At 43.5% G+C, this 24,539-nt stretch overlaps 1 protein-coding gene across 1 annotated transcript in view; it reads right to left on the bottom strand.

Annotated features, from left to right (window-relative positions):
* Positions 1-4,075: 4,075 nt before the first annotated feature.
* MTHFD1 (methylenetetrahydrofolate dehydrogenase, cyclohydrolase and formyltetrahydrofolate synthetase 1) overlaps positions 4,076-24,539 on the bottom strand; it is a 60,309-nt gene continuing 39,845 nt past the window's right edge. Inside the window, exons 17-28 of the mRNA XM_083166523.1 lie at positions 19,205-19,281; positions 17,077-17,217; positions 16,223-16,291; positions 16,031-16,142; positions 15,116-15,255; positions 14,394-14,435; positions 9,718-9,818; positions 8,661-8,838; positions 8,441-8,548; positions 7,586-7,738; positions 5,477-5,581; positions 4,076-4,249 (exon numbers count right to left, since the gene is read on the bottom strand). Of these exons, the coding sequence (XP_083022649.1) occupies positions 5,492-5,581; positions 7,586-7,738; positions 8,441-8,548; positions 8,661-8,838; positions 9,718-9,818; positions 14,394-14,435; positions 15,116-15,255; positions 16,031-16,142; positions 16,223-16,291; positions 17,077-17,217; positions 19,205-19,281 (1,211 nt within the window). The 3' untranslated portion in view covers positions 4,076-4,249; positions 5,477-5,491. The remainder of the gene's footprint in view (positions 4,250-5,476; positions 5,582-7,585; positions 7,739-8,440; positions 8,549-8,660; positions 8,839-9,717; positions 9,819-14,393; positions 14,436-15,115; positions 15,256-16,030; positions 16,143-16,222; positions 16,292-17,076; positions 17,218-19,204; positions 19,282-24,539) is intronic.

Raw genomic sequence — 24,539 nt, 5'->3', positions numbered from 1 at the left:
CAACTTTTATTTTCTTTGAGGGTAAAGTGGACATCTTATACAGCTGGCATATGTTTGATGGTCCAAGTCAGGCAATCCTAACCTCGGTCCCCCAAGGCACACTTAAGGTCCATATACACTGGGCATTTTTGCCCGGCGTATATGGACAGCGATGATGGGTAAAAATCAATGGGCTTTAAATCGCTCAGTGCAACTGCATACACACTGAGCGATTTTTGCCTGTCTAAGCGATTTTCCTGGGGGGTGGATGGCTTTCCATAGCAGGACGCTATAGAAAGCCATCCACTCCACCGCTCATCTTCTGGTAATACCAACAGATAAGAAGCGCGCACCACACTCCTTGCTCCTCATTTGGGATCAGAGAGATATTATTTAAACCGTGTGCTTTGCTTATAAAAGTAACAAGTGATTAAAGGTATTCACTTTGGACCGTTAATGTGCCTTGAGGACTGTGGTTGAGAATACCTAGTCCAAGTGGTTCTTATTTGCTGTCATATTCTAGGGAGGACATTTAGCAGCATTTATCTGGTTTATGCAGCATTGCCCCAGAATGGCTGGGATGCTCTGGAAAATTGGGAGGCCCTTGCAGCCCCCCCAGAAAAGTATGCAAGTGTCCCAGATGTGGCATAGAAATGCCACCCACTTACCAAGTAAAGTGGGGAGTCCAGGTGGGAGATGATGAATTTGCAGTGAATCACATAATGCCCCTTGCTGTCTGTACAATGCCTGTGACTCGGCATTGTATGACAGGGGCATGGCCATAATGCACCCCCCCCCCCCTCCTGTGCTGCCTCTTAAATAGAGTTAGCACCCCATGACGCATCACGACCCCCAGCACCGCCCCCTGCTGTGCTAAGCTGACTATCCTCTCCGGGAGGGGGGTAGCCAGAATGTCAGCCACTTAAAGCCAAACAGGGCATAAAGGGAATTGATCGGTTATATTGTTGCTTTTTTTTATGACATATTCATCTATTTCTACTGATCTACACTGTGAGGAGTGATTATATTTTGTCTTTGTGGAAACGTGGGCATTGAGTGACATCCAAGCAGAGAGCCACACCGGCCCATGTAAGGTATAGAGGCGTGTCCTAAAAATAATAGAATGTAAAAAATGTATTTAGAAAAGCCCACAGGGTGTGCCATGTTAATCCCCTCTACTGTCACTGCATTTAAGAGAGCTCTCTGGCATCAAGCCTTATAGAATACCTCTCTACAAGGGACAAGACACTGAAGATATTAATATATATCACAATGATGATCTATGGTTATATATATAGTATTGTTGCTGGTTGGTTAGCGATTAGCACATTTGATTTAAGTTGAACACAGGTGATATTGTATTTCCCGGTGGGAAAATTTGCCAAAAAGGTTTTCTTGCAAAATAAGTTTCTTTTTTTTCCCTTCAAGATTAAATAGCATTATTTATTCAGTTATGTGTCAGTCTCAGTCTGCTGTGCTGGTCAAAGTAAACCATACCTATCTATAGTGAGAGTTCTGTGTGCTGTCAACTAGTGGCAATGGGACGAATTCCACTTGGAGTGCTAATCATTAAAAAGTGCACATCTATTGATTATCAAACGACTGCGCTTGCTTACCATACACATTGCGCAAATACCATCCCCTCCCGATTTGACTGACAGGAAGTTGGCATTTGAGGGTTGGTAACCTGCCATTTTCTGGGAGTGTAAGAAAAAAAATGTGCCCAGACATTTTCAGGGTGGGTTGTTGACGTCAGCACCGGCCTCGATCACGTCACAGATTAGTGGAAGCCTCAGAACTACTCAGATTTGCATAGACTGCAAAATCCTTTCAATTTTTCTGGATTTGTGTCTGGATTTATGAATGGATAGTTATTGCAATCGATTTGCACAAGACTCTTTCTGTCTGGGCAGCAGTTATCTACTCGTAGTCATCAGCAACTTCTCAGATTAGCGACCCAGGCTGAATTAGGCCCAACAATTGGACAGACAGTATTTGTTATGTCTAAACACAGACCATTTACTTGAACAATGCCTCAATGAATTACAATATTACAACCACCACTGGGCAACTTGTCCAGACAATGCCAAGAAATCAATTTTTTTTTTTTTTTTTTGCAAATGAACGACCCCGTCTTGTGTTTACATAGTGTGGGGCTTTTATGTTGTGTTTGTATTTGTTTTGCAATCATACTTACCAAACAAGGTGAAAGAGAGGACTCCGCTTTTCCAAACAAAAACGCCCATGTTTAAATATCGGCTGCCAATTACTTTTAACCCTTTGAGTGGCAACGTTGCTGCAAAATATCCGCTGAAACTGCCAGCGTTACTCACAGCAACTGTTTTCTTAGTGCAATATTTAACTAAACGTCAATGACTCGACTTCAGATCATCTGCCGGCAATATCTAAAGTGATTTATATTCCTCGACTACGGCCCTGGCATTTTTAGCAGATATTTTGCACATCCCTCACAGCATTTAAAATAACATGTTACTTATTGGCTATTGACCAAAAACATCAGCAGACAAAAAATAGACTCCTGTGTTGGGAAAGGGGGCTTTAGTCTTCCAAGTGCATCTCCCATTTCTTGGCGTTTTCACCGGATATATTTCCCAGGGTGCACTTTTGGACAACATGGCGGATGTATTTGTCCAAGTGATGCTGCAATGCGCCTTGCTTTCTACACATGTTTTTATAATTACATTTTATATAGACAAATCCAGAAGGTCCAGCAGTCTTACAAAGCCCAGAATAAGATCTGGCCATCTGGTCACCCGGAGGCTCATGACAGAATAAAGGACACCGAAAGAAAGGTTCTGTGGGTGAAATGCAATTTCCTATATTTTAATTTAGGGTCCAATTCATAATTGGGCTGTATATTGCATTTATTATCATCATATGGCATTTAACAACTATAGATTGTACTGTAGGCTTGTGAGCAGGGCCCTGTTGCTTTTTTTAAAATGAAAATGACTAATAATAATTAAGTCGTCTGGTAGTGTCCTCTCCTGTGTTCCCCATAGCCTAATGCCGCTGGCAAAAGGCTAATGGCAATTGCATGATCGCTATTGTTCTAGCAAAAGCTTTACTTAAGCAGGAACGGATTGGCTGGGTCCCCATTTCCAGCAATGGGACCTTTATTGCCAACACTGAGATTTCAAACTTAGACAGTGGTAAGTACAGCTTTCTGCTGTCTGTTAAATAGAACACATGTTATACCAGGGGGAAATTAAATGTAGCACCATTGTAACAGAAATGAGGTGAAGTACCGTCAGTGACCACTAGAGGCCGCTCAATGGACCAAATTGCTCCTTTGTGTGCTACAAGGTGTCAAAGAGAAAGCAATTTTTGCAGGGACACTGATCAGTTTCAAACTTGCTGGATATGGAGACAGGGAGCTGTGAAGTCAGAGATTGGCGGTAGGAGCAGATAGGGACTATAACTCCGGAGTGACTGTGGCCTACAGGCTCAATGCCGCTTCCTGGAAAGGCCACACCCATGGGATGTTGGCAGGTATGCGCAGCGTTTAACACTATCTACAGCAAACATCCTCCACTGTATGTACATATGGTGAGATTCCAGTAACAGGATGGGAAATCATCCTTTATGTATTTATTTACACCATGTTCCAGATAATGGATAGTAGAATCAGAATAAGTGCCCGCACTTATGCAATGATCAGACAGGGTCTCATATCGGAACTCTTGCCTACAGGGCACACTAACAGCATTTAGGGCCAATCAGCAGGGACTATCCTGAGGCTAAAGCTACACTTCATGACACTAGCGTTCGTGTCACATATTACATCTGATTGTCAGGGGAAAACCTCAGAGTGACAGATCAGCGTGCAGCAATTTCACTCCCGTCGCTGGTTATTAAGTGACGGCCAGGAACAAGTGTCACAGAGTGCAGGGAAGGTTACTGAAGAGAGCAGTGACTGTTCATGTACAGTAACGCCCTGCGGCTAAGATGGCCTGGCACCATGACAAGTTTATTCCAGCCCTCAAGATTGTAAAAAAAATGCAACACTAAAAAAAAAAATACTGTTACATAACCGAAACGTTGCGATATAAATAACAAAACACACAAATGTATCTTATGTAAAATCATCCAGTCTCTGTTTTTTTTTTCACGTGACAGGTTTAAAATGCCCACAGGGAAAAAACACTTAAAACATCTTTCACAGCATGACAAAGTAAAAGTAAATTTATAGTAGCAAGTCATTGGCAACTAATCTATGGCTTGAAAGAGGATCATCCGGCGTCTTAACCTAAAGGTTGGGGGAAAAAAGGCACATTTTAGTTTTTGTTTTTTTTTATTAATATTTACAATTGGCAACAATACAAATGATTAATTGCAAAGGAAGCAGAGCACATGACCAACGCAGCAGTAGTCTACTAGGAAACCAGCTGATGAAAAATGGTTCACCTGTACTGAAACGCGTTCAGTGGTTCCCTGCTCTCATTTGAGTTCTTATAATTAAATAACTATTTTTCTACATATTGGAAGTATTACACTGTAGATATTTTTATACTTTCCATATGTCTGGTTCTTTAATGTAAAAGATAAGGAGCGGTAGGTGGGAAGATACCTGGATGGGCTTTTCTTGGGTTTATTTGAAGGAGATGCGGTCAGGATCCTGAAAAAATACCGAAAGCGGGATATCGGCGGCCAGAATCCTGATGCACGAAGACGGCAAGTTGGAGTTAGTCGCTAGTGGGAGGAGTTAGTTACTATCAGGCTGCAGTAGGGGGAGATTAGGGTTAAAATACTTCCTATGATCTGTCAGAATTCTAAATGTGGGGATGCCATTGTTGGCGTTCTGACCAACGGCATGCCGACTGCCGGGATCTTGTCTCTAACCCATTTGAAGTAAGGTTATATACCATCTGGCTTTTGGATACTCTCTCTCGTCCTGCCTCTGAATGAAGGATAATTACACCCAATTATTTTCATTACACAATAAAGTGGACTGTTCTATGTTATACTACACTATGTATGATCTTTTTATTTCACACACATTATATATAACATGTTGTGAGGAGACCACCCCCGCAGTGCCAAAATTTTAACCGACGGAACAAATCCGCTGCCCAGACTCACTGCTGAACAGTACTATTTGTTGGCAGGAGATGTAGGGACACCTCTGCATGTATATAGCCAGTATAATATATAATCCTGAACCTGCTCATAACAGCCAGTGCTCATAATAACAATCAGCACCGTGTGTCAGGTCTGCCCTGAACATGTGACATAAAGCAAAGAGGCAGAGCCGCTGTCAGGAGGAAGTGGGGAGCTGCTTGTCACACTGCAGAGTGCATGCTCGGAGTGTCATTGTGAATGCCACTAGCCACAAGGTATCCTTCCCGGAACAGAGATGGTGCTACCACCATGGCCCTGCCCCCTGGGGGAGGTCACCCTGCCTTCCCTATGGACCGAATAACAATATACACCATTCAGTTATTCTACAACATTCTATACCCAAACATGTTCTTACCATTAAATTGCCCTCTCAGAACAGTCCATTCACTTGCTCTGTTTCAGGATCGAGATCGATGTCGTAAAAGCAAGGCCTAGTCGGGAGACCCGGCATTGTGCTCATCTGTGGGAACAGGTAGAGTTGTGATACGGTTTTACATTTACAAATAAACTATTGGGAATTCGAACAAAAAGCAGTTATTTACAATCAGAGACATTACACGGCCAGTGTAATAATTCCAACCAACCCTTATTGGAACACGTGGATTACAATTATTGGCAAATGGCCATAGTACATTCTTAAGCCCCCATACACTAGTCAGACTAGTCTGAAGGGCAAGTCGGACACTATTTCCCCTGAACTCCCCCCAGCAGCTCTCCGGGAGGACTTCCATGCAATTTGGCACTTAATGCGATTTATAGCATGTAAAAGGACTTCTGGGGAGCTGCTGGGGGAGTTCAGGAGGAAATTGTATGCGATAAAAAGCACCCATGATGTGCAGCGGACAGCTGCACATACAATTCTCTTATGCGCAGCATGTCCGCCCCTCCACTCGATGCCCACTGGACTGCGCACCGGGTTGATTCAGATGTCAAACACATGCGTTTTGGTCCGATTTCACCCGATTTCTTGTCTGGATCCATTGGAATCGGGTGAAAACAGGCCAAATCGCACCATCGTATGGGAAGCATTAGAACGGAGGTTTGTACATATTTGATTAGTGGCCGGGACTGCTCGATAGGGGCTAACAATGGTACAGGCTACAAAGTGGCACTTTATTTCATATGAAAAGTATTTTACAGATGTTTTTGTTAGAAGAGCAATAAAATAAGTGGAGATCAGGATACTGGAATAGTTTCCTTTCGTACATGATCTAAAGCAGTGGTAGCCAACCCTAGCCTACGAGAGCTACCAACAGTTCACATTTTCCAGACAACCTAGCTGCTGCACAGCTGCACTCATTAATCACTGACACATTTTAAAAGATCCACAGATGGAGCTAATTAGCTCACTTGTGATTCTGTGGGGAGACCTGGAAAACATTAACTGTTGGTAGCTCTCGAGGACTAGGGTTGGCTACCCCAGATCTAAAGTATCCCTATATTAAAGCCAGGGGCATAACTTGACATACGTAGGCACAAAGTCACAGAGTCACAAGGACCCATCCCCTTGCATGTGCCCACAGTTGGACAAATCATTCGATGATCACGACCATCGAATGATTTCTCCTGCCTTCGCAAATATCATACTCTCCAACATGACCCATTCCATTAGGTACAAAATTGTCTGTTCCGGGACTTCCTTACCAGTGGCAGTTACACAGGTGGGGCTCCAGCTCAGTCCAAAATTCAAAGAGGGGGGTCATATCAACAGTCAGTGAGTCCAGGACAGTGATGTTTGGGGTGGCAGTAGGTGTGGCTCCCCTTTTTGAACATTGGACTGTGCTGCAGCCTCACATCTGCAACTGCCACTGGCAGGGAAGTCCAGCAACAGACCATTTTGTACCTAATGGAATGGGTCATGTTGGAGGGTATGAAATATAAGTCAGTGTCCCGACACACCACATCCTGTTCGCAATCCCATGGGAACGCCCAGCGTTTTCAAGGGGGTGCCAATGGGTGCTACACGACTCCTCCGCCTCGGGTCGCATCGCTCTGTGCGAATGGTTCGACGAATATGCTACTTCGCCAAAATACACTGCACCTGTGCATAAACCTGTGCTTGCGTGGGCTTCCTCTGCGTACTCTGGTTTCCTCCCATATTCCAAAAATATACTGGTAGGTAAATTGGTTCCCAACAAAATTAACCCTAGAATGTCTGTGAGCGTGTACATGTGGTAGGGAATATACATTGTAAGCTCCACTGGGGCAGGGACGGATGTGAATGTTCTAATATCCTCTGTAAAGTGCTGCGGAATATGTGTGCGCTATATAAAGAACTGGTAATAAATAAATAAATTACAGCAACCTATGCCTTACACAATAGAAAAGGGCAGCTGCGGTTGCCATAGTGCACATTAGAAGTTACAGGGTCACCATGGTTACTCAATTTGTCTAGTTCTGAGGCAGAATATCTCAGTGTACTCCATAATATTTAGATATATAGATATTCCTCTTTAACTCTTACCGTTCCTACTAATGGGTACAAAAATCCAGCCCCAACACTGGCTCTTATGTCACGGATGGGCAGAACAAAACCTTTCGGGGCACCCTTCAGCTCCGGGTTATGAGACAAGGACAGATGGGTCTTGGCCATGCAGATTGGTAGATTTGCAAATCCCTATATAGACAAAACAAAGAGTACAAGCTTACTTGCAGAGCCTAATCTCAAGGTCCAAGGGAATATATATATATATATATACATACATCCATCCATACATCCATCCATACATACATATATATACATACATACATACATACATACATACATACACACAAATAAGCCAGCGATTGTATTACATCAGCAGCATTGTCATTACTTAGGCAGGTTACTGGTTTATGGTTTATGCACTAGCATGAGGGACCTGGCAGTTATACAGCACTGAGTATAGTGTAATGAGCAGCAGATAACAATGGATTGTTTTGGTGTATTTTATCAGACTTTTTTTTTGCAAATGAACAGGAATTAAAAACAAAAAATAAGCAATATCGCCCTTTCCTACAGATAAGCACGGTACGGAATGTTCTCCTTCTTACTGAATAATGTCACTGCTTGATTCCCAAGGTCCATTATATGGTTGAATCACTGATACCGTGGGAACGGTAAATATATATAGCAACTAGGTAGAACTCAAGGCCCAAGTAGTACAGATCTAGATTTGCATAGATATTAGAGGAACTTTATATAAAGAACAGTAAATAATTTCCTATTAGGAGATAGGCCTGAAGTCAATATTCACATGTAGCTCAGTCGGTACTGCAGCAAGTAAACCCAAATGGACACAGTATATGAACATCATGTATAAACTAAATTCTAATTCACCTGCTTAGTGTATATTTCGGCCTTTTTCTGAGCCTCTGGCAGAAGTTCAATATCATCTGCTCCATAGATTTTCTGGGCAATTATCCGGATCTTATCAGCAATAGGCAGCTAGAAATGAAAAAACAAAAAACCAAACATACAATAATGTGACTTCTATTCTGATCTATTAAATCGCTTACAATAAATACGGGATATATGTAATAACAAGGGCTCATGTTACCTCCACATTGTAGAGTAACTTAAAGTCGCTGGGAGCCTGGGACGCCGTCTGTACTGCGTGAGCCAACGCCACTGCTCCCTTTCCTCCTTCTGCCCAGTGAGTGCATTTCACTGCATCAAATGCTCCGGCTTCCTTGGCGAGACGACAGACCAGTTCCAGCTCACCCTGTGTGTCGGTTCTGTGATGTTGGGAAGGAGTGCAAAAATACTTATTTTAATCATTAGCATTATAAAATCACTGAACAGCGGTGTGGGATCACCCACAATGCTTCTGGTTTTCTAAAATTAAATGGATTGCCTTGGACAGCCTAGGGGTGATGCACCGTTAAACACAAGTAAGCTTTACAGAGGTCTCAGGTTTGATTTTGCATTGCTCTGGAGCACAGCTACATGCAATGCAGATCTGCCCCCGCTGCTTATGGCTCGAGGGGGTAACTGGTGGCAATTGAGGATTTATGTTTAGGCTCAGTTTAGAGAGGGTGTGTCAATGGGACTGTTACATTGTAGTGTGCGAGAGTCGGGATTCCAACACCGAATCCTGACTGTCGGCGCACTGTACCCCACCTGTGGCAAGACTGCGGCTGTAGTGCATCAGAACCACATCGGAGTAATCTTCTAGTAGAATCACTATGCATGCAATAATGCAGGCCTGGCCAACCTGTGGCTCTCCAGATGTTGTCAAACTACAAATCCCATCATACCTTGCCACAGTTTTGCTATAAGGGAGTGTTAAAACTATGGCAAGGCATGCTGGGATTTGGAGAGCCACAGGTTGGCCTGTCCTGCACAGATGTTCTACTATTTAAATAGGAAATTAGTCAATCATTTAGGTTTTTGTAACAAAGTCAAATAAGGCCTTGCCATTGGGAGATTACTGGTTTAGCTGAAACCTATGTTTTTATTGTAATTATCATCTAGGGGGCGATAGTGACACTGAACCTGTGGAGGTTTGTCACAGTTCTTTATGAAGAGATGAGCACATCAGTAAATACACAGATAAATAACCCCCCAATTCAGACACAATGAATGGATTGGACGGAACCACCGGTACTCCTTACTTGAAGGCATTAACTGCGACCACCACAGGGACACCAAACATCGTGGCATTCTGAATCTGCTTATTGAGGTTGCTGCAGCCTTTCTCCAGCAACTCCAGGTTCTAAGGACAGAAATATGCAAATTAGATCACGTGTAGTCATTGCGTAGTCAATCATTAGTGTATTATACATGCAGTATGACCGACGGGAATTCACAAGCCAAGTAGGAGAACATCGATTAGCGAGTAGGACTCAGTAAAATACTGAGGAGAACATTATTCTCTATTGTGTTAAAAATAAATACATTTCCTTATAAATTGTTAGTAGTCCATCTTAATTTCTTATCTACTGTGTATTTCCTCTTGCACATTGGAATAAAATGTTAATAGTAATCTTTAAAACAGAACCGGTCGCCTAATCACAGTGAATGAGTACACAGCCCATCGATGCATCGGGAGCTGGTGCCCTCAGTGAGCCGCGGAGCACTTCCTGTGAGCACTGTGCGTAGGTGATCGGTACCCTGTACAAAGGCAGAGGTGTATTAATCAAGCAGTTTGTAACACATGGAAATATGTTCTTTGCACATTTCCTTCACACATGCAGAAGTGTCTCGGGTTTGCAGGTGCAACATATCATATAATCTTCAACAAGAAAATAATTCAGAAAGACCGTCCTCAGATGGCCCAGTCTGCTTGTACAGCATGTTCATCTTTGTTTATTGCAAAGTCTGACTGCTATCACATTCCAGCTGTCTGTGAAGGACACCGATGCCTCAGACACAACCAGAGGTCCCGATAACTATACCATGCAATGCAACATGAACACACAAACACCTCACACAATGGAGACACTCTATGTGCTGAACCAATATCAGAAAGCAGTGTGTAGTAGGTGTGGTGTCAGATGTTTAGGTAATCTTTCCTCGTTTCTAGCCACACCTCTAAAATGAGTGCGGTTTTCCATGCCATACATGCCGATAATAGGACCGATACGGGGAGCAAAGCCATAAAAACATAATAAGTAACTTTGCACCTTGATAAAACGGTGTTGCTGCACTGCAGGTGGGGCAGATGCAACATGTGCAGAGAAATTTAGATGTGGGAGGGGGGAAGAGTCCATACAGAAAACTAGACTGCAGTGTAATAGTAAAGCAGTACGGCATGTGAGGGCTACATGCAAAAATAAATGTATTTGCACCTCTTGAATGGCAAAATGGGTTGTCCAGGTGCAAAAGTTATTGCTTTGCTCCTCACGATGCACAGAAATGTAAGAAGCACGGCTACTACAGAGCGTCAAGGGCCCTACATGTAGGACACATAGGGGCCTAAGGGCTCTGTAGAAGTGTTACTTATGTTTCTGTGCACATTGGCTCTGGGCATTCATTCACACAGGATTACAGGCGCACAAACTAATGACAGTTTTATGGTCCACAGAATGCTGAGATTCCCTAGAAGTTCAGCATACATAGAAGTGGGTGGTGCTCAGGGCAGATCACAGGTCTATTGTGTCCCGAGTTCACGTATCTAACTACTGGAAGTTACAAGTACACTGGTGACTTTTAGTTTAATCTAAGTACACAATACACAATGCAGCATGGCCCTAGTTAACGATGTCCTCCCTTGTCTGTACATGCAGGGTGATGAAAAACATTGTTAGTGACCGCCGGGAGCCTACATGGTTAACAATATAGGGCCTGATTTAGACTCCGCTGCAGTTTTGCAAATCTTCGCAAAACTGCAACTGCCGGCGCTAGGCTGCAGGGGGGCTGCCCGGCACAGGGCAAGGCCGTCCCGCTCGCTGGGTCACTCCTCGAGATGTGCCCACAAACTTTTACCACCAGCCCCCTGGCTGTGCAGCCAAACTGCAAAGCCAGGCGTAGGCTGACAATATTTTGGGTCTCAGCTGCCCTCCTCCGAAGCAGACCAGGCGCTACTTAATTTATTTATTTATTATTGCTTTACAAAGGAGACAATGATACAACAAACAGGGTATTTACAGACAGTCAAAAGGCAGGAGGGCCCTGCTTGCAAGCTTACAATCTATAGGCAAATAGATACTGATACATAAGGAAAGATACTGTATTCTTTATTGCATCGATTCCACCAGAATGCAAGGTTCTGTGACTGGTTCTGGAATTTGATAAGCTTGCCTGAAGAGATGAGTTTTTAGGGAACGCTTATAGGTTTGGAGACTGGAGGAGAGTCTTATTGTGCTTGGGAGGGCATTCCACAGATTGGGTGCAGCCCGAAGAAAGTCCTACTATCAGGAATGGGAGCAAGTAACGAGTGTGGATGAGAGACGCAGATCTTGGCAGCAGCGTAGAGGTCGGTTTGGAAGATATTTAGAGATAAGAGAAGATATGTATGTTGGTGTAGTTTGGTTTATGGCTTTGTGTGTAAGTAAAATAATTTTGTATTGAGTACGGTAGAATACAGGTAACCAATGAAGTGACTGACAGAGTAGCTTTGCAGACGATGAACGTCTGGCTAGGAAGATTAGCCTCGCAGCTGCATTCATGATGGACTGTAGTGGTGAGAGTCTGTATTGGGGAAGGCCAATAAGGAGACTATTGCAATAATCAATGCGTGAGATGATGAGAGCATGGATTAGAGTTTTTGCAGTGTCTTGTGTAAGGTAAGGGCAAATTTTAAATATGTTTTTTAGGTGCATGTAGCATGATTTTAAGACAGAAATTAATGTGGGGTACAAAGGAAAGTTCAGAGTCATGGATAACAACTGGGCAGCGAGCTTGAGAGGTAGGAGTGATTGTCATCTTCTCAACAGCTATAGAGATAACTGGTTGGTAACTACTATTTATTGGCGGAAATATAATTAATTCTGTTTTTGAGATATTAAGTTTGAGGTGGCGAGATGACATTCAGTATGAAACAGCAGAAAGGCATTCAGAGACACGGCTCAATACAGATGGGGACAGGTCCGGGGAGGATAGGTAGAGCTGAGTATCATGCTCATTAGGTGATACTGAAATCCAAAGGAGCTTATTAGTTTGCCAAGAGATGAGGTATAGATTAAGAAAAGCAGAGGACCTAAAACTGAACCCTGAGGTACTCCAACTGAAAGAGGTAGCGAAGAGGAGGTAGAATCAGAGAAATGAACACTAAAGGAGCAGTTAGATAGGTAGGATGAGAACCAAGAGGGCTGTGTCATTAAGACCTAGGGATTGTAGTGTCTGTATGAGAAGTGTGTGGTCAAAAGTGTCCAAAGCAGCAGAGAGATCTAGAAGAATTAGTAGTGAATAGTGGCCTTTAGACTTAGCAGTGACCAGATCATTCACAACTTTAGTCAGTGCTGTCTCTGTGGAGTGTTGGGCACGAAAGCCTGACTGAAGCGGGTCCAGTAAGTTGTGCGAGTTAAGAAAGCATGTGAGGCGAGTGTAGGCAAGTTTTTCAAGTAGTTTGGAGGTGCATGGAAGTTGAGAAATGGGACGGTAGTTTGAGAGAGAGCTTGGATCAGAATTCTGTTTTTTTTTTTTTTTCAGAATCGGAGTAATAACTGCGTGTTTGAACAATGAAGGAAAGACAACAGTAGAGAAAGAGAGGTTACAGATTTTAGTTAAGATTGGGATGAGCACAGGAGACAGAGATTTACTTATTTGTGAGGGTATAGGGCAGGGCTGGGCAATTGCGGCCCTCCAGATGTTGATGAACTACACATCCCAGCATGCCTTGCATCAGTTTCAGCATGGCCACATAGCAAAACTAATGCAAAGCATCCTGGGATGTGTAGTTCATCAACATCTGGAGGGCCGCAATTGCCCAGCCCTGGTATAGGGTCAAGAGGAGAGGTAGTGGAGTGGGAGGAAGAGAAAAGTGCAGACATTCATCTTCATTCCTGGGATCACATGAAGTAAATGCGTCAGAGGGCTCAGGTATGGAATTGAGCAGATCACCAACTGAGTTGGAGCATACCAATTCATCTCTGATCTTGTCAATCTTATTTTTGAGGGGAAAGGGGGATGGGAGGGGAATTTGGGAGGGGAAGTGACCTGATCACAAGTGACACAGAGATGTTTTACAAATATACATGCGTAGGTTCTGAATGTGTGTAATAACCACAATTGAGTTAAATAGTCCACCTATAGTATGGTAGATAATGACGTGGCGGTGCTCCCCTGAGAGTAGATATAAGTATATATAGATATATATCCCTGAAGTAGGAAGCAAGATCTTGTGCATGGATAGTGGTTGGTGGCTTGGGTGAGGGAGGTTTGAGAAGGAATTTAAACGTATTAAAAAGACGTTTTGGGTTAGAAGCTTTAGCAGAAATGAGAGTTTGGAAATATGTTTGTTTGGCAGTTTCCAGGGCATAACTATAGGACTGGTAGATAGTCTTATATGTAAAGAAATCCATTGGACTGTGAAATTTACGCCATTTACCCTCAGCTTTGCGCGAGAGATTCAATGGGAGCATGCAGAGTTCTCCGGAAATCGCAGAGTAGGAAGTTCTGCGAGGGACTCTGAATTAGGCCCACCGTGCATACACACTAGACGATATTCACAATATACTTTTATCGTGTAGTGAAGAGCAGAAAACTACAGATCTCTCAATCGCACACCACTGATCTGATAATAGTGACAGTGAAAGAAAACAGCAGCTGGAAAGCTTTTCAGTCTATTTATAAGGCTGGAATGGGCACATAATCCACACAACACATCTATTGTACCAGAAGGTCTCACCTCTTCAGTATATGCCTTTGGTAACGGAACCCCAGCAGTCACCTGGAGAGAGGGATGAAAGAATGTATTGTCAAGTATATAATGTGTCTATCAGCAGTGTATCTTCTATGGCTCACTGATCGCAACTCAGATGCGTCTACCCATTTAACTTAAAAGGTCTCCAATGAAGCCCTGCTGGTACACAATGATAACCAAGTTTACTGAATCTACTACGTTAAAAAATAAAAAGATCAGTTTATATGTCTTAATAGGAGAGGGTTGTGGATTTGTAAAGAAGGAGGTATTAATAGTAAAAATCTTATGTATTAAAAAGGGGGCATCTTGAATGACAGTCATTATTTTGGGAGCCTTCCAAAACTGCAAATGTAAGGACAGCAAGTTGCAGCTGTGTTTTGTATAATGACGTGTACTGAGGGAATCATGGGATGAGTAGAAGTACATAATGAGGCTCAATTAATAATGATGCTATGTGCATACAGTACAGTGCTCAGAGCCAACCAAAGCAGGTGTTTGCCATTTCCTGGTATGGTTGGGACAAGGGGAACATTACAATCTGATTGGATGCTATGATTGAACAGCTTATATCTGCTCACTAAAGTTGAGGACTAAAGTTATCTACAGAAACCTGTCCAGATGCCACCAAGCTGCAGTGAAATATTATTAATGAAGCTACATTTTTTTATAAAGCAACTTTATTCGTGATTTTTTTTTGTAACACTCACCGTTGGACCTCCCCCATGCATCTTTAATGCACGCACTGTAGCTACCAGAACAACCACATGAGGGCGCAAACCGGAGTATCTGCACTTGATATTGAAGAACTTCTCCATCCCAATGTCAGCACCAAAGCCAGCCTCCGTCACTGCAAGATAATATGACATTATGGGAATTAGGATTCCTTAGGTCAGTGGTTTTCACCCGCTGTGCCGCTTCATGCGAACGGCCTGCAAGCGGTTGTCAGATGTGCCTCCGCCCAGGAAATGCCACTTGCCCAGCTGCTAATAACATCACTGCCAGGCTAAGGCAGCGCAGTGCTCTTCCGTAGCCCATTCATAGGTCACGCATGTCATGTCGTCTTGCTGCCCAATGCCCGTGCTTGTCCTTCACGCCTCACAGTGCTCCTGCCACTGAAGGGAAAACTTTGTACCCACTTACACAGGGTTGCTTTGGGGCTGAATTACTATGAGAGACTAAATGTTCCATTACTATGAGCACAGTGAGTGACGGAACACCAATAGGACACAATAATGTCACCACACACACACCCATCAAAATGTCACTTCATGTCTACATGACCTCACCATTATGTCTGACCCTATGCACTATCATTCCTGTAATACACCCCCCCCCCCCCCGCACTCACAGCAGTATCCTAATACCCTATTGCTGCACTTACAGCCCTGTCCACTCCTAATACCCCCCTAGCTCTAATACCCCAGAGCAGATTTACTATGGGGGGACAGTGTGGTGCAATTATTGTGGGGGGGAGTATGTGAAATTACTGCAGAGGCCAGTGAATTTCCTTAATTATTGTGGGTGCAAATCTGTCTCTCAGTGTGCTGCAAATTGTTAAAGGTTGACAATACCTGCCTTGGGTAATGGGTTGTTGGGCCTGGAGCCAGCTGGGAGCAACTTACCAACAAATCCTTCTGGGCCAACCAGTTTTAATGCCATTTTATCAGCCAGAATAGAGGAATTGCCATGTGCAATATTAGCAAATGGTCCAGCATGAACGAACACTGGATTGCCCTGTGAAAGATAAAAAGCTACTATTAATATGAAGGCAACAGACCCCACAGGACAGACTGCACACACCACACATTGCTTACCTCCAATGTCTGCATCAGATTTGGCTTTATGGCATCTTTCATCAAGACAGCGAGTGCCCCGCTTACACCCTGAGGGAAACAGAACCAGGTGACTTATCTAACATATTTGTGTCGCCACTAAGCAGGTCTACACATGGCAGCTGCCAGTCATATCATAGGGGTAATAGGAGAACAACCAATTACTCAGCATCCAAACCATTGTGTACAATGTTAACATGGGAGCATTGTCCATTCTGATTCATGTGCATAATACATTGGACAAATTTTAATTGGTAATGAAAAAGGAACAATCGACCTGGGCAATGAGCATGAAACCCCTAGCAATGAGCATGTAGGTTAGCAGTACACTGTAACAGGCATCACGGTGTGTGGCACAACGTGTAATGGGTATAACGGTGCGTGGCGCAATGTGTTACAGGTATAACGGAGTGTGGCACAATGTGTTACGGGCATTACGGTGTGTGGCACAATGTGTAATGGTCATTACAATGTGTGGTACAGTCCATAATGGGCATTCTGGTGTGTGGCACAATGTGTAATGATGTAGTGTGTCTAAGGGGGCTCTAGCTGGTGTAGTGTGTCTAAGGGGCACTACTGTGTGATGTAATGTAAATTGGTACTATTATGTGTCCATGCCCTAAATTTTTGCCGTGTGCATGGTCCTTATTTTAAATATTGATACTCCACCCACATTGTAGCTCCACCCACAATATTCACAGTGAATGGAGCTAAAATCTATGTTTGGTTGCCTAAAAAATTCGGCTTGATCCGGCCGTGTGTGTGTGTGTGTGTAGAATGACAAAGGCTTACATTACCAACTTGCTGTAACTTATTCACATGCCACACTTTCTTACCAAGTCTTCTGTGGTGATAGGAACACCTTGTTTACTTGAAGCCACAACCATCTTCCCCAGCCGTACCCTCATGTCATTTAGGCCATCAGTAAGAGCAAGGACGGCCATGATTTCACTTGCTACAGCGATGTCAAACTGGGCCTGTGACAAACAGAAATATTGCAGAACAATTTAAATACTTCCCAGTCAGAGAGGTTATACCTCTAGCTAAGTAATGCTATGGTATCTGTAAGGAGAAGTTCAATGTACTGTATACATAGTTATCAGTAACAGCGCCTTCTACAGGTTAGAATAAGTTACTGCATTTACTGAAGAAGCCTGCTTGTTCTCTTACTTCACAACTCGTTATGGGGCTCAGAAGCCCCTGGAAAGCCATGATCTACTGTACCTACCAACAGTTCATGTTTTCCAGGCCACATGTAGATCTGTAAATTGTCTTGGTTAGGAACGTATGCAGCACATGTTTGAAAATGTCACAGTAATGACTACACCTGTGCTCCAGGTATGTGGCATGGAAATTGTGACCAGTTGGATGTGATCGGTTGGCTGATCTCGAGGACTGGTTTGGTTAGCACAGCTCTATGACCACAAGAGTTCTACTCTAACATGAGAGTTCAGACCGACTGCAAGCTGCTTTTCGGGAGGAAGCACAGTCCTGGACCACTGTGTTTGGGTGGTTTAATGAAGTTCTGTGCAGGAGGCTGTCCCCAGAAGATGAAGAGCACTGTGGCTGACCTGTGTCCACCATTGCCGTGCAGGCCATAGTGACTTGGGTCTCTTGGTGCTGAAACATGCTTGCCAAACTCGCTTAAACTCAGTCTCGGAGATCATCAGTGGTGATGAATCCTGGGATATACAGTTTCAACCACAAAACCTAACAGTCGACTCAGTGGACCCCAGATGGAGGTGCACCACTACAGAAGTTCCAACATGAGAGCAGCGTGGTCAAGCTGTTTTTGTGTCCAAGACCGGTCATGTAGCTATTGTGCCACTCATGTATACATATCTGCTTTGGATTTGGTTTTAGCGCAAGCAACTTTGCAAACACTCCTCTGTAGTACACTTTGAAAAAATGTAATGTTCACTTCCTACATAACATACTTTTTGTGTATCTGAAAACCTATTGCACACACCCCCTCGTAAAGAAAGGAGGGTAGGCAAATGTGTACATACAGACAGGGGCGGATTTAGGGATGAGGGCGGCCCTAGGCACAACAATAATATTTACTAAGTAGGACAGTTTATAGGGGCAGTATCTGCATGTCCTATCCATTTACACTCTATTTAAGATGGAATATAGTACAGTACAGTGGATATTTTGCAGTTATTGGTACATTTCGGGCTGACAGTACTATCACAGGCATCCAAGTGCCGCCCCCAAACATGTGCCGCCCCTAGGCACGTGCCTCACGTGCCTAATGGGAAATTCGGCTCTGCATACAGAACATAGAAAGTAGCCATCCCTTGTGTGACTGGGATGGTAACTTTGACACAAGGAAGCTTTAGAAAAAAAACAAAAAACAAAGCCACAGTCTAAAGGGGTGTACACACGGTGCAATGTACTTTCTTTTCAATACCGACTGAATCCGGATTTAATTGCACGGCGCCGTGTACACATTCAATTTAGATTATAAAGTACAGATCTGTACTATATAGTCTTACCTGTACAGTCTATTTTTCTATTTGATTTCAATGCCGCGTGATGAAATCAAAGTCTAAATCAGGGGTAGCCAACTCCAGTCCTCGAGAGCTACCAACAGTTGAAGTGAAGTAAAATTAGATCCACCTGTGGATCTTTTAAAATGTGTCAGTGTGTAATGAGTGCACCTGTGTACCTGCGAGGTGAGCTGGAAAACGTGAACTGTTGGTAGCTCTCCAGGACTGGAGTTGGCTACCCCTGGTCTAAATCGAATGTGTACACAGCACTGTGTGATTAGGCCGGGATTGAACAGAAAGTACATCTCACAGTGTGTATTGGTGATATGGGCAACACATCTACTTGTTCTCTGAAGAAGGCTTGATATATATTTTTCTCTCTAGAACTATTTAAAAAACTATGTTCGCTAGCTCTTGGGTAACCAGAACTATACAAGCCTATACTGCAGAAAATACATTACGGACAAATTACCGTTCGGGAAAACCCCTTCTCTGTTGAGGATTGGCCAATTGTAATTTTCCGTAGGAATCGATCATTTGTGTCCATTACTAGGAAGAAACAAATTATTATAATATCAGACAGAAATGCAACAAATCACACCACAGATACTGTACATAATAAATATGAATCTGTGGTGTGATATATACTGTGGAATATATATATATATATATATATATATATATATATATATATATATTTCATGAAAGAAAGTCATCCCCACTGATTCCAGTGGTCCCTGCTGCATGTCAGAGAAAGTATAATTAAGATAGTGCTACCTTCTACAGATAAACAGATTACGCTTTATTTAATCTACAAACAGCAAAAAAAAAAAAAAAAAGTTGCAGTTTTCATTGCTGAGACATTGCAGCCCACTCCAGCAGCCTGTATCAACACTAGGATGGGTATTGGCCATTGGGTCAAGACAAGTCAGACCCGATTTCCCTTATATTTCCCCTGCTGAGTCCTCACATCCAATTTTTCACATGCGATTTATTGCATATAAAAAGGACTCCCGGGGGAGTTTAAGGGGAAATCACATGCGATACATCGCAGGTCCTAAAAAGCAGTCGCGATGTACCGCTGGAGGGTCAGATTCCAAGAGATCTTTGGGGCAGCAGTTCAATCTCCGGAACTGATGTGCATGGGACCACGCATCGGATCCGATCACATGCCATACACCTGCACTTTTCACCTGATTTATTGGCCCGATCTGTTGGAATCGGATACAAAGTGGCCAAACCGCACTTGAGTGTATGACCAGCTTTAAAAGTACAGCTAGGACATTCCCTGCTTCACCTATAAATCTCTGCACATAAGGGATGCCCAATCATCAGTGTTGCCTCCACCAATAGTTGGCATTGCAGCGGATGGTGTCATAAATCATTGACGGTAATTATTGTGGTTAATGCGCATGCGCGGCTGATGGCAGTGATGTTGTGTAAGAGCCAGTGGCAGGGCTGAGCTGTGATTGGTAGCTCAGACTTTGAAAGATGATGGACATCCTGGTTCCGCCATCCTGCACAGCCAAGAAGCACTAAAAACATTGTAAATGCAATGAAACAAATAAAATAAAATAAAAATTCTGGTAAGCAGCTACAATCAATGGTGTATACCCATTTAGTTAAACACCATTGATGGTACAAGTATTTGTCATTGTTCATGCACCACTGCATGACCAATGCCCCCCCCCCCCCTAGTGCTCCATTGCAGTATAACATGGTGCAAATATACTCCATTCTGCTTTTCTGTTCTCCCATCTCCGAAACACACACTGTGTTCAGACCATAAATGCAGGGTCGCACCGGGGCTATTTTGCCAGTTCACTGACATCATATGGGGGCACAGCGGAGTGTCAGCGCGTCATTGGGGCAGGGGAGGAGGCATCTCTTAACTCTCCTCCATAGTGTGAATGGGAAATGGGTCACTCAAACTGCACAGCAACGAACCGGTAAGAACTCTGCTTTTTGCCCGTGTTGCTACCGGTTAACTGTAACCGGTAACTCCGTTCACATCACACTAATTACCGAGTTGAACCGGCAAGAAACCGGCTTATACCCGGTAATTAGCTGCGATGGGAAAGGGTATGTTTGCTACATTACAGTGGAATCCAAGCTACTGTTCTCTGATCTCATAACATTCAGGCTGTGTTTTATTTGTATACGAAGGCTTGAAGTCTGCTGTCCATAGACAAACCAGCATACCTCCCCCCGCCCCCACTATAAAAACACACCCAAGCTATTATCGTAAATATATTAAGCTCTTAAATGCTTCTAGTAGCTGAAGGCGCATTAAGCATTAGTGTTCCTCTAATTATGTCAGAAAGGTACAAATCTGTGGGTGTATTTCCCCCAATTAGTACACAAATAACGGATTTAATGTTTTGTTTGCCTATAAAGAGGCAGATAAGCAGAAAGTGCCATTTAGGTCATCCATAGAGGTTCAGGTCTGTGAACAGACATCAGTCCTGTGCTCACACATATAATAATGATCAAGTAATCATCAGACGCTGACACTATATAATTGGCCTTCTCATAGCATGCAAATCAGAGATTGGCTTCTCTCTTACAAACCTCCTGCTTGTGCTATTTATAATCCCAAATGACAGAAATCAGCTCCCAGGGTAAAATAACAAAATGGAAACGCCAATTCTGCCATCTGCTTACCACCCCAGTGATTTCCCACAGAGTCTAATCGCTAACTGGCACGGGCCATTCACTCCGTGTCAAAAGTGACTGCTCAGTCTATGCCTCATACTGTGGGAAGTCCTATCGGTGACAGGCTAATAGCCCACTAAGAACAGGCTGGGTGTTGTCACATGTAAATAATGCGCAGTTTGCTGCTTTTATCATTTCTATATATGAACAAAGCTGCGAAATCAACAAAACAGGCTGCAGCAGGCGTCCAATTTACTCCACGGAGGATATTGTTTAACCCCATTACTGGTGATCCTGCTAACGCCAGATAAAGTAAAGTGGTTGTCATTTACATCAGGAGGATGCTGCTATATGGGAGAGGTAAATTAACCCTTCGAATGTTACAGGTGCTGTAAGAGATGTGCAAAATAGCTGCTAAAAATTCCAGGGCCGTAGTCAAGGAATGTGAATCGTCTTAGTTATTGCTGGCAAATGATTCGAAGTCCGCTCATTGAAGTTTAGCTAAATATTGCGCCCCCTCCCCCCCCCCCAAAAAAAAACAAAACCTGTGAGCGACGGTGGCATTTTTAGTGGGTATTTTGCACATCTATCACAGCAATGTTGGCACTCAAGGGGTTATGTACCGCGAAGAAGCATTTTGCCCGCTATGCTGAATCAGATTGGACTCCCGATAAGGTAACATGCGCCAGTATTACTTCACAAGACAACATTAGTATATGTGCTAGGACAACACTAGCAGAAAGCAGTATTATGCAGGAGATACGGCATATGTCATTAGCAGTAGTAAATGGTAAAGCTCTTGTCCCCAATATAGTACACATGACAGTATCTATTAACCCCTTGAGTGTTGGGTTTTGCTGGGGCAGGACAAACCTATCAGGACAGGTTTGTCCTGCCCCAGCAAAACCCACCACAGGAAGTTATAAGCCCCCTGCCTCACCTCTGCTGCGGCGTTGGTACGCCGGAGCTTCCCTGCTATTTTCTAAGGAATCTGTCTAGATTGCTTAAAAATTAAGTACACATTGCCCCATGTGTACACCCTTAGAGATGGTAATGTACGGTCCTTCCCATGCCTGCTCAGATCTTTAGCCTATGCAGTCAAGATCTAGTCACTTAGTTAGCACAGATTTCTATACACACATTGTTACATGTGTATGGGCGATCTAGCCACCGGGAAGCTCAAGAGCGATGTCCCTAACCTACATCGCTACATGTGTATGGGAAATCTAGCATTGGGAAGCCCAAGAGCGATGTCCCTAGCCTACATTGCTACGCGTGTATGGGCGATCTAGCCACCGGGAAGTTCAAGAGGAATCGCCTAGCCCACGTCACTCAGTATGTAGGCTAAGCCGAAATCACCCCATGTGTATGGGGCTTTAGGAGGTTCTGCAATATGGTCAGAGATCCCGCTGATTTTGCTTTATAACTAATTGCTGCTTTAGCATTTAAAGGGGAACTCGCTGAAAATAGGCCAGTTCCTTAGCCTCAGAACCTGAATGTGTCTATTCCCTTAGTTGCGCCTGTGACTTTATGCAAATGCTGCTACAGCTACGCGTTCAAGTGCGCAAGGACTGAAACACCAACTTTGAACATCTCTGGCCACTGATATACTGCTTGGGCACACCATAGTAACTTGCAGCAGCTCTATGCTACATTAGGTGCAGATTCACCGGGATGCAGTTAAAATCCCGGCGGTCGGGATCCCGGCGTTCAGAATTCCGACGCCGGAATCCTGACCGCCGAAATCCCGACACTTGGGATCACTTGTCCACGACACCCCTGGAGGGAGAATAAATTAGCGCGCCGAGCGTATCGAGGCACCGGGCCCGCAAGGGGGGGCGATCCCCCTTGTCGGAATTTCGGCGGTCGGGATTCCGGCGTCGGGATTTTGCACGCCGGGATTTTATACTGAATCCGATTCACCATCTGAATATAGCGTCCAATGTGAGGGATTAACCGCCTGTGCTTGCCTACATTTCAATGCCATAAAATGTGGCCTCTCTCCCAGGAACATCCAGTACAATGCAAAGACAATGCGCCTGAATCAGCACCGATACTCTGTGCGCAGACTGTCAGGACGCAGAAGAATAACATTGCTTATTATGTCCAACATCAGCAGTGCCTATGACTCATCATGTAAAGTACAATTAAATACAGATACAAAATAAAAGCATTAATTTCCAATAAACACAAGCATCCATTGTTGGCTTAAAAAAAAATAAAAAAGTGAATCTGCTTTCATACTGACCACGGAAATATCACATAAATAATGAGAATAGACTCCAGCAGCCACTAATAATTCATCTGCTGTCATTCTGAGCGATTAAGGCACAATCAGCCAATCAGAACTGTCATTCTGAGTGATTAAGGCCCAATCAGCCAATCAGAACTGTCATTCTGAGCGATTAAGGCACAATCAGCCAATCAGAACGGGCTGTAGCTCATCTTTATCAGTGAGTAATCTGCACCATTGCGTGCTTCTATGCTGTAGTCTGGCATTTGCATGAATACGTACTTATTGTTGACTTTTCTAACAAGCCCCCTACCGCCCTCATTTCGCTTTTCTAAAGCATAAAATGTGACCACGTGTGTGTACATGGTAACGCAAGACTTTGTTCATGAGAAAAACATTTCTATTTTACACAACCAGTCCCTTTGTGTATTAAAATGGTTCTGATTATGCGCTGCCTTATTTAAAAGGTTTAACACACATTCTGCAAAATTGCCAGCTTTGTGTTTATTTATTTGGTTTAGTTGTGTTGCCTTTGGATACAAAATAGGAAAAACACGAAACTTCTGTCTCTAAAACAAAAACAGCCCTGTGTAATAGATCTAAACAAGATGTGATAAACAAAATCAGTTAAGGTTGCCTGTGGGTAAAATGTGCTGTATATTAAAAAGGTACTTTCTTCCAAAGTAAGGTGACTGCAGTTTTTTTTTAAAGAGAAAAAAACAAACCACCATAGTTTTAGGATTGGAGTTGTGTATATTAATAATATGAGGTCAATATCTGTCCTAGATTTACTGTAGAATGTAAGCTCTACATTCTCTTTCTTAACCACTTCGGTGGTATGGCCGGAAAAATTTTCCGGGCAAACCACCACTAAGGAGGTGTGCGCCAGTGGTGCCTCCAGCTGTGCACCACTGGCACT

This window comes from Crinia signifera, chromosome 12, assembly GCF_055691185.1.
Source record: "Crinia signifera chromosome 12, ASM5569118v1, whole genome shotgun sequence".
NCBI classification, from domain to species: domain Eukaryota; kingdom Metazoa; phylum Chordata; class Amphibia; order Anura; family Myobatrachidae; genus Crinia; species Crinia signifera.
The sequence above is the reverse complement of the archived record's forward strand: the minus strand, read 5'-3'. Positions and strand labels throughout refer to the sequence as shown.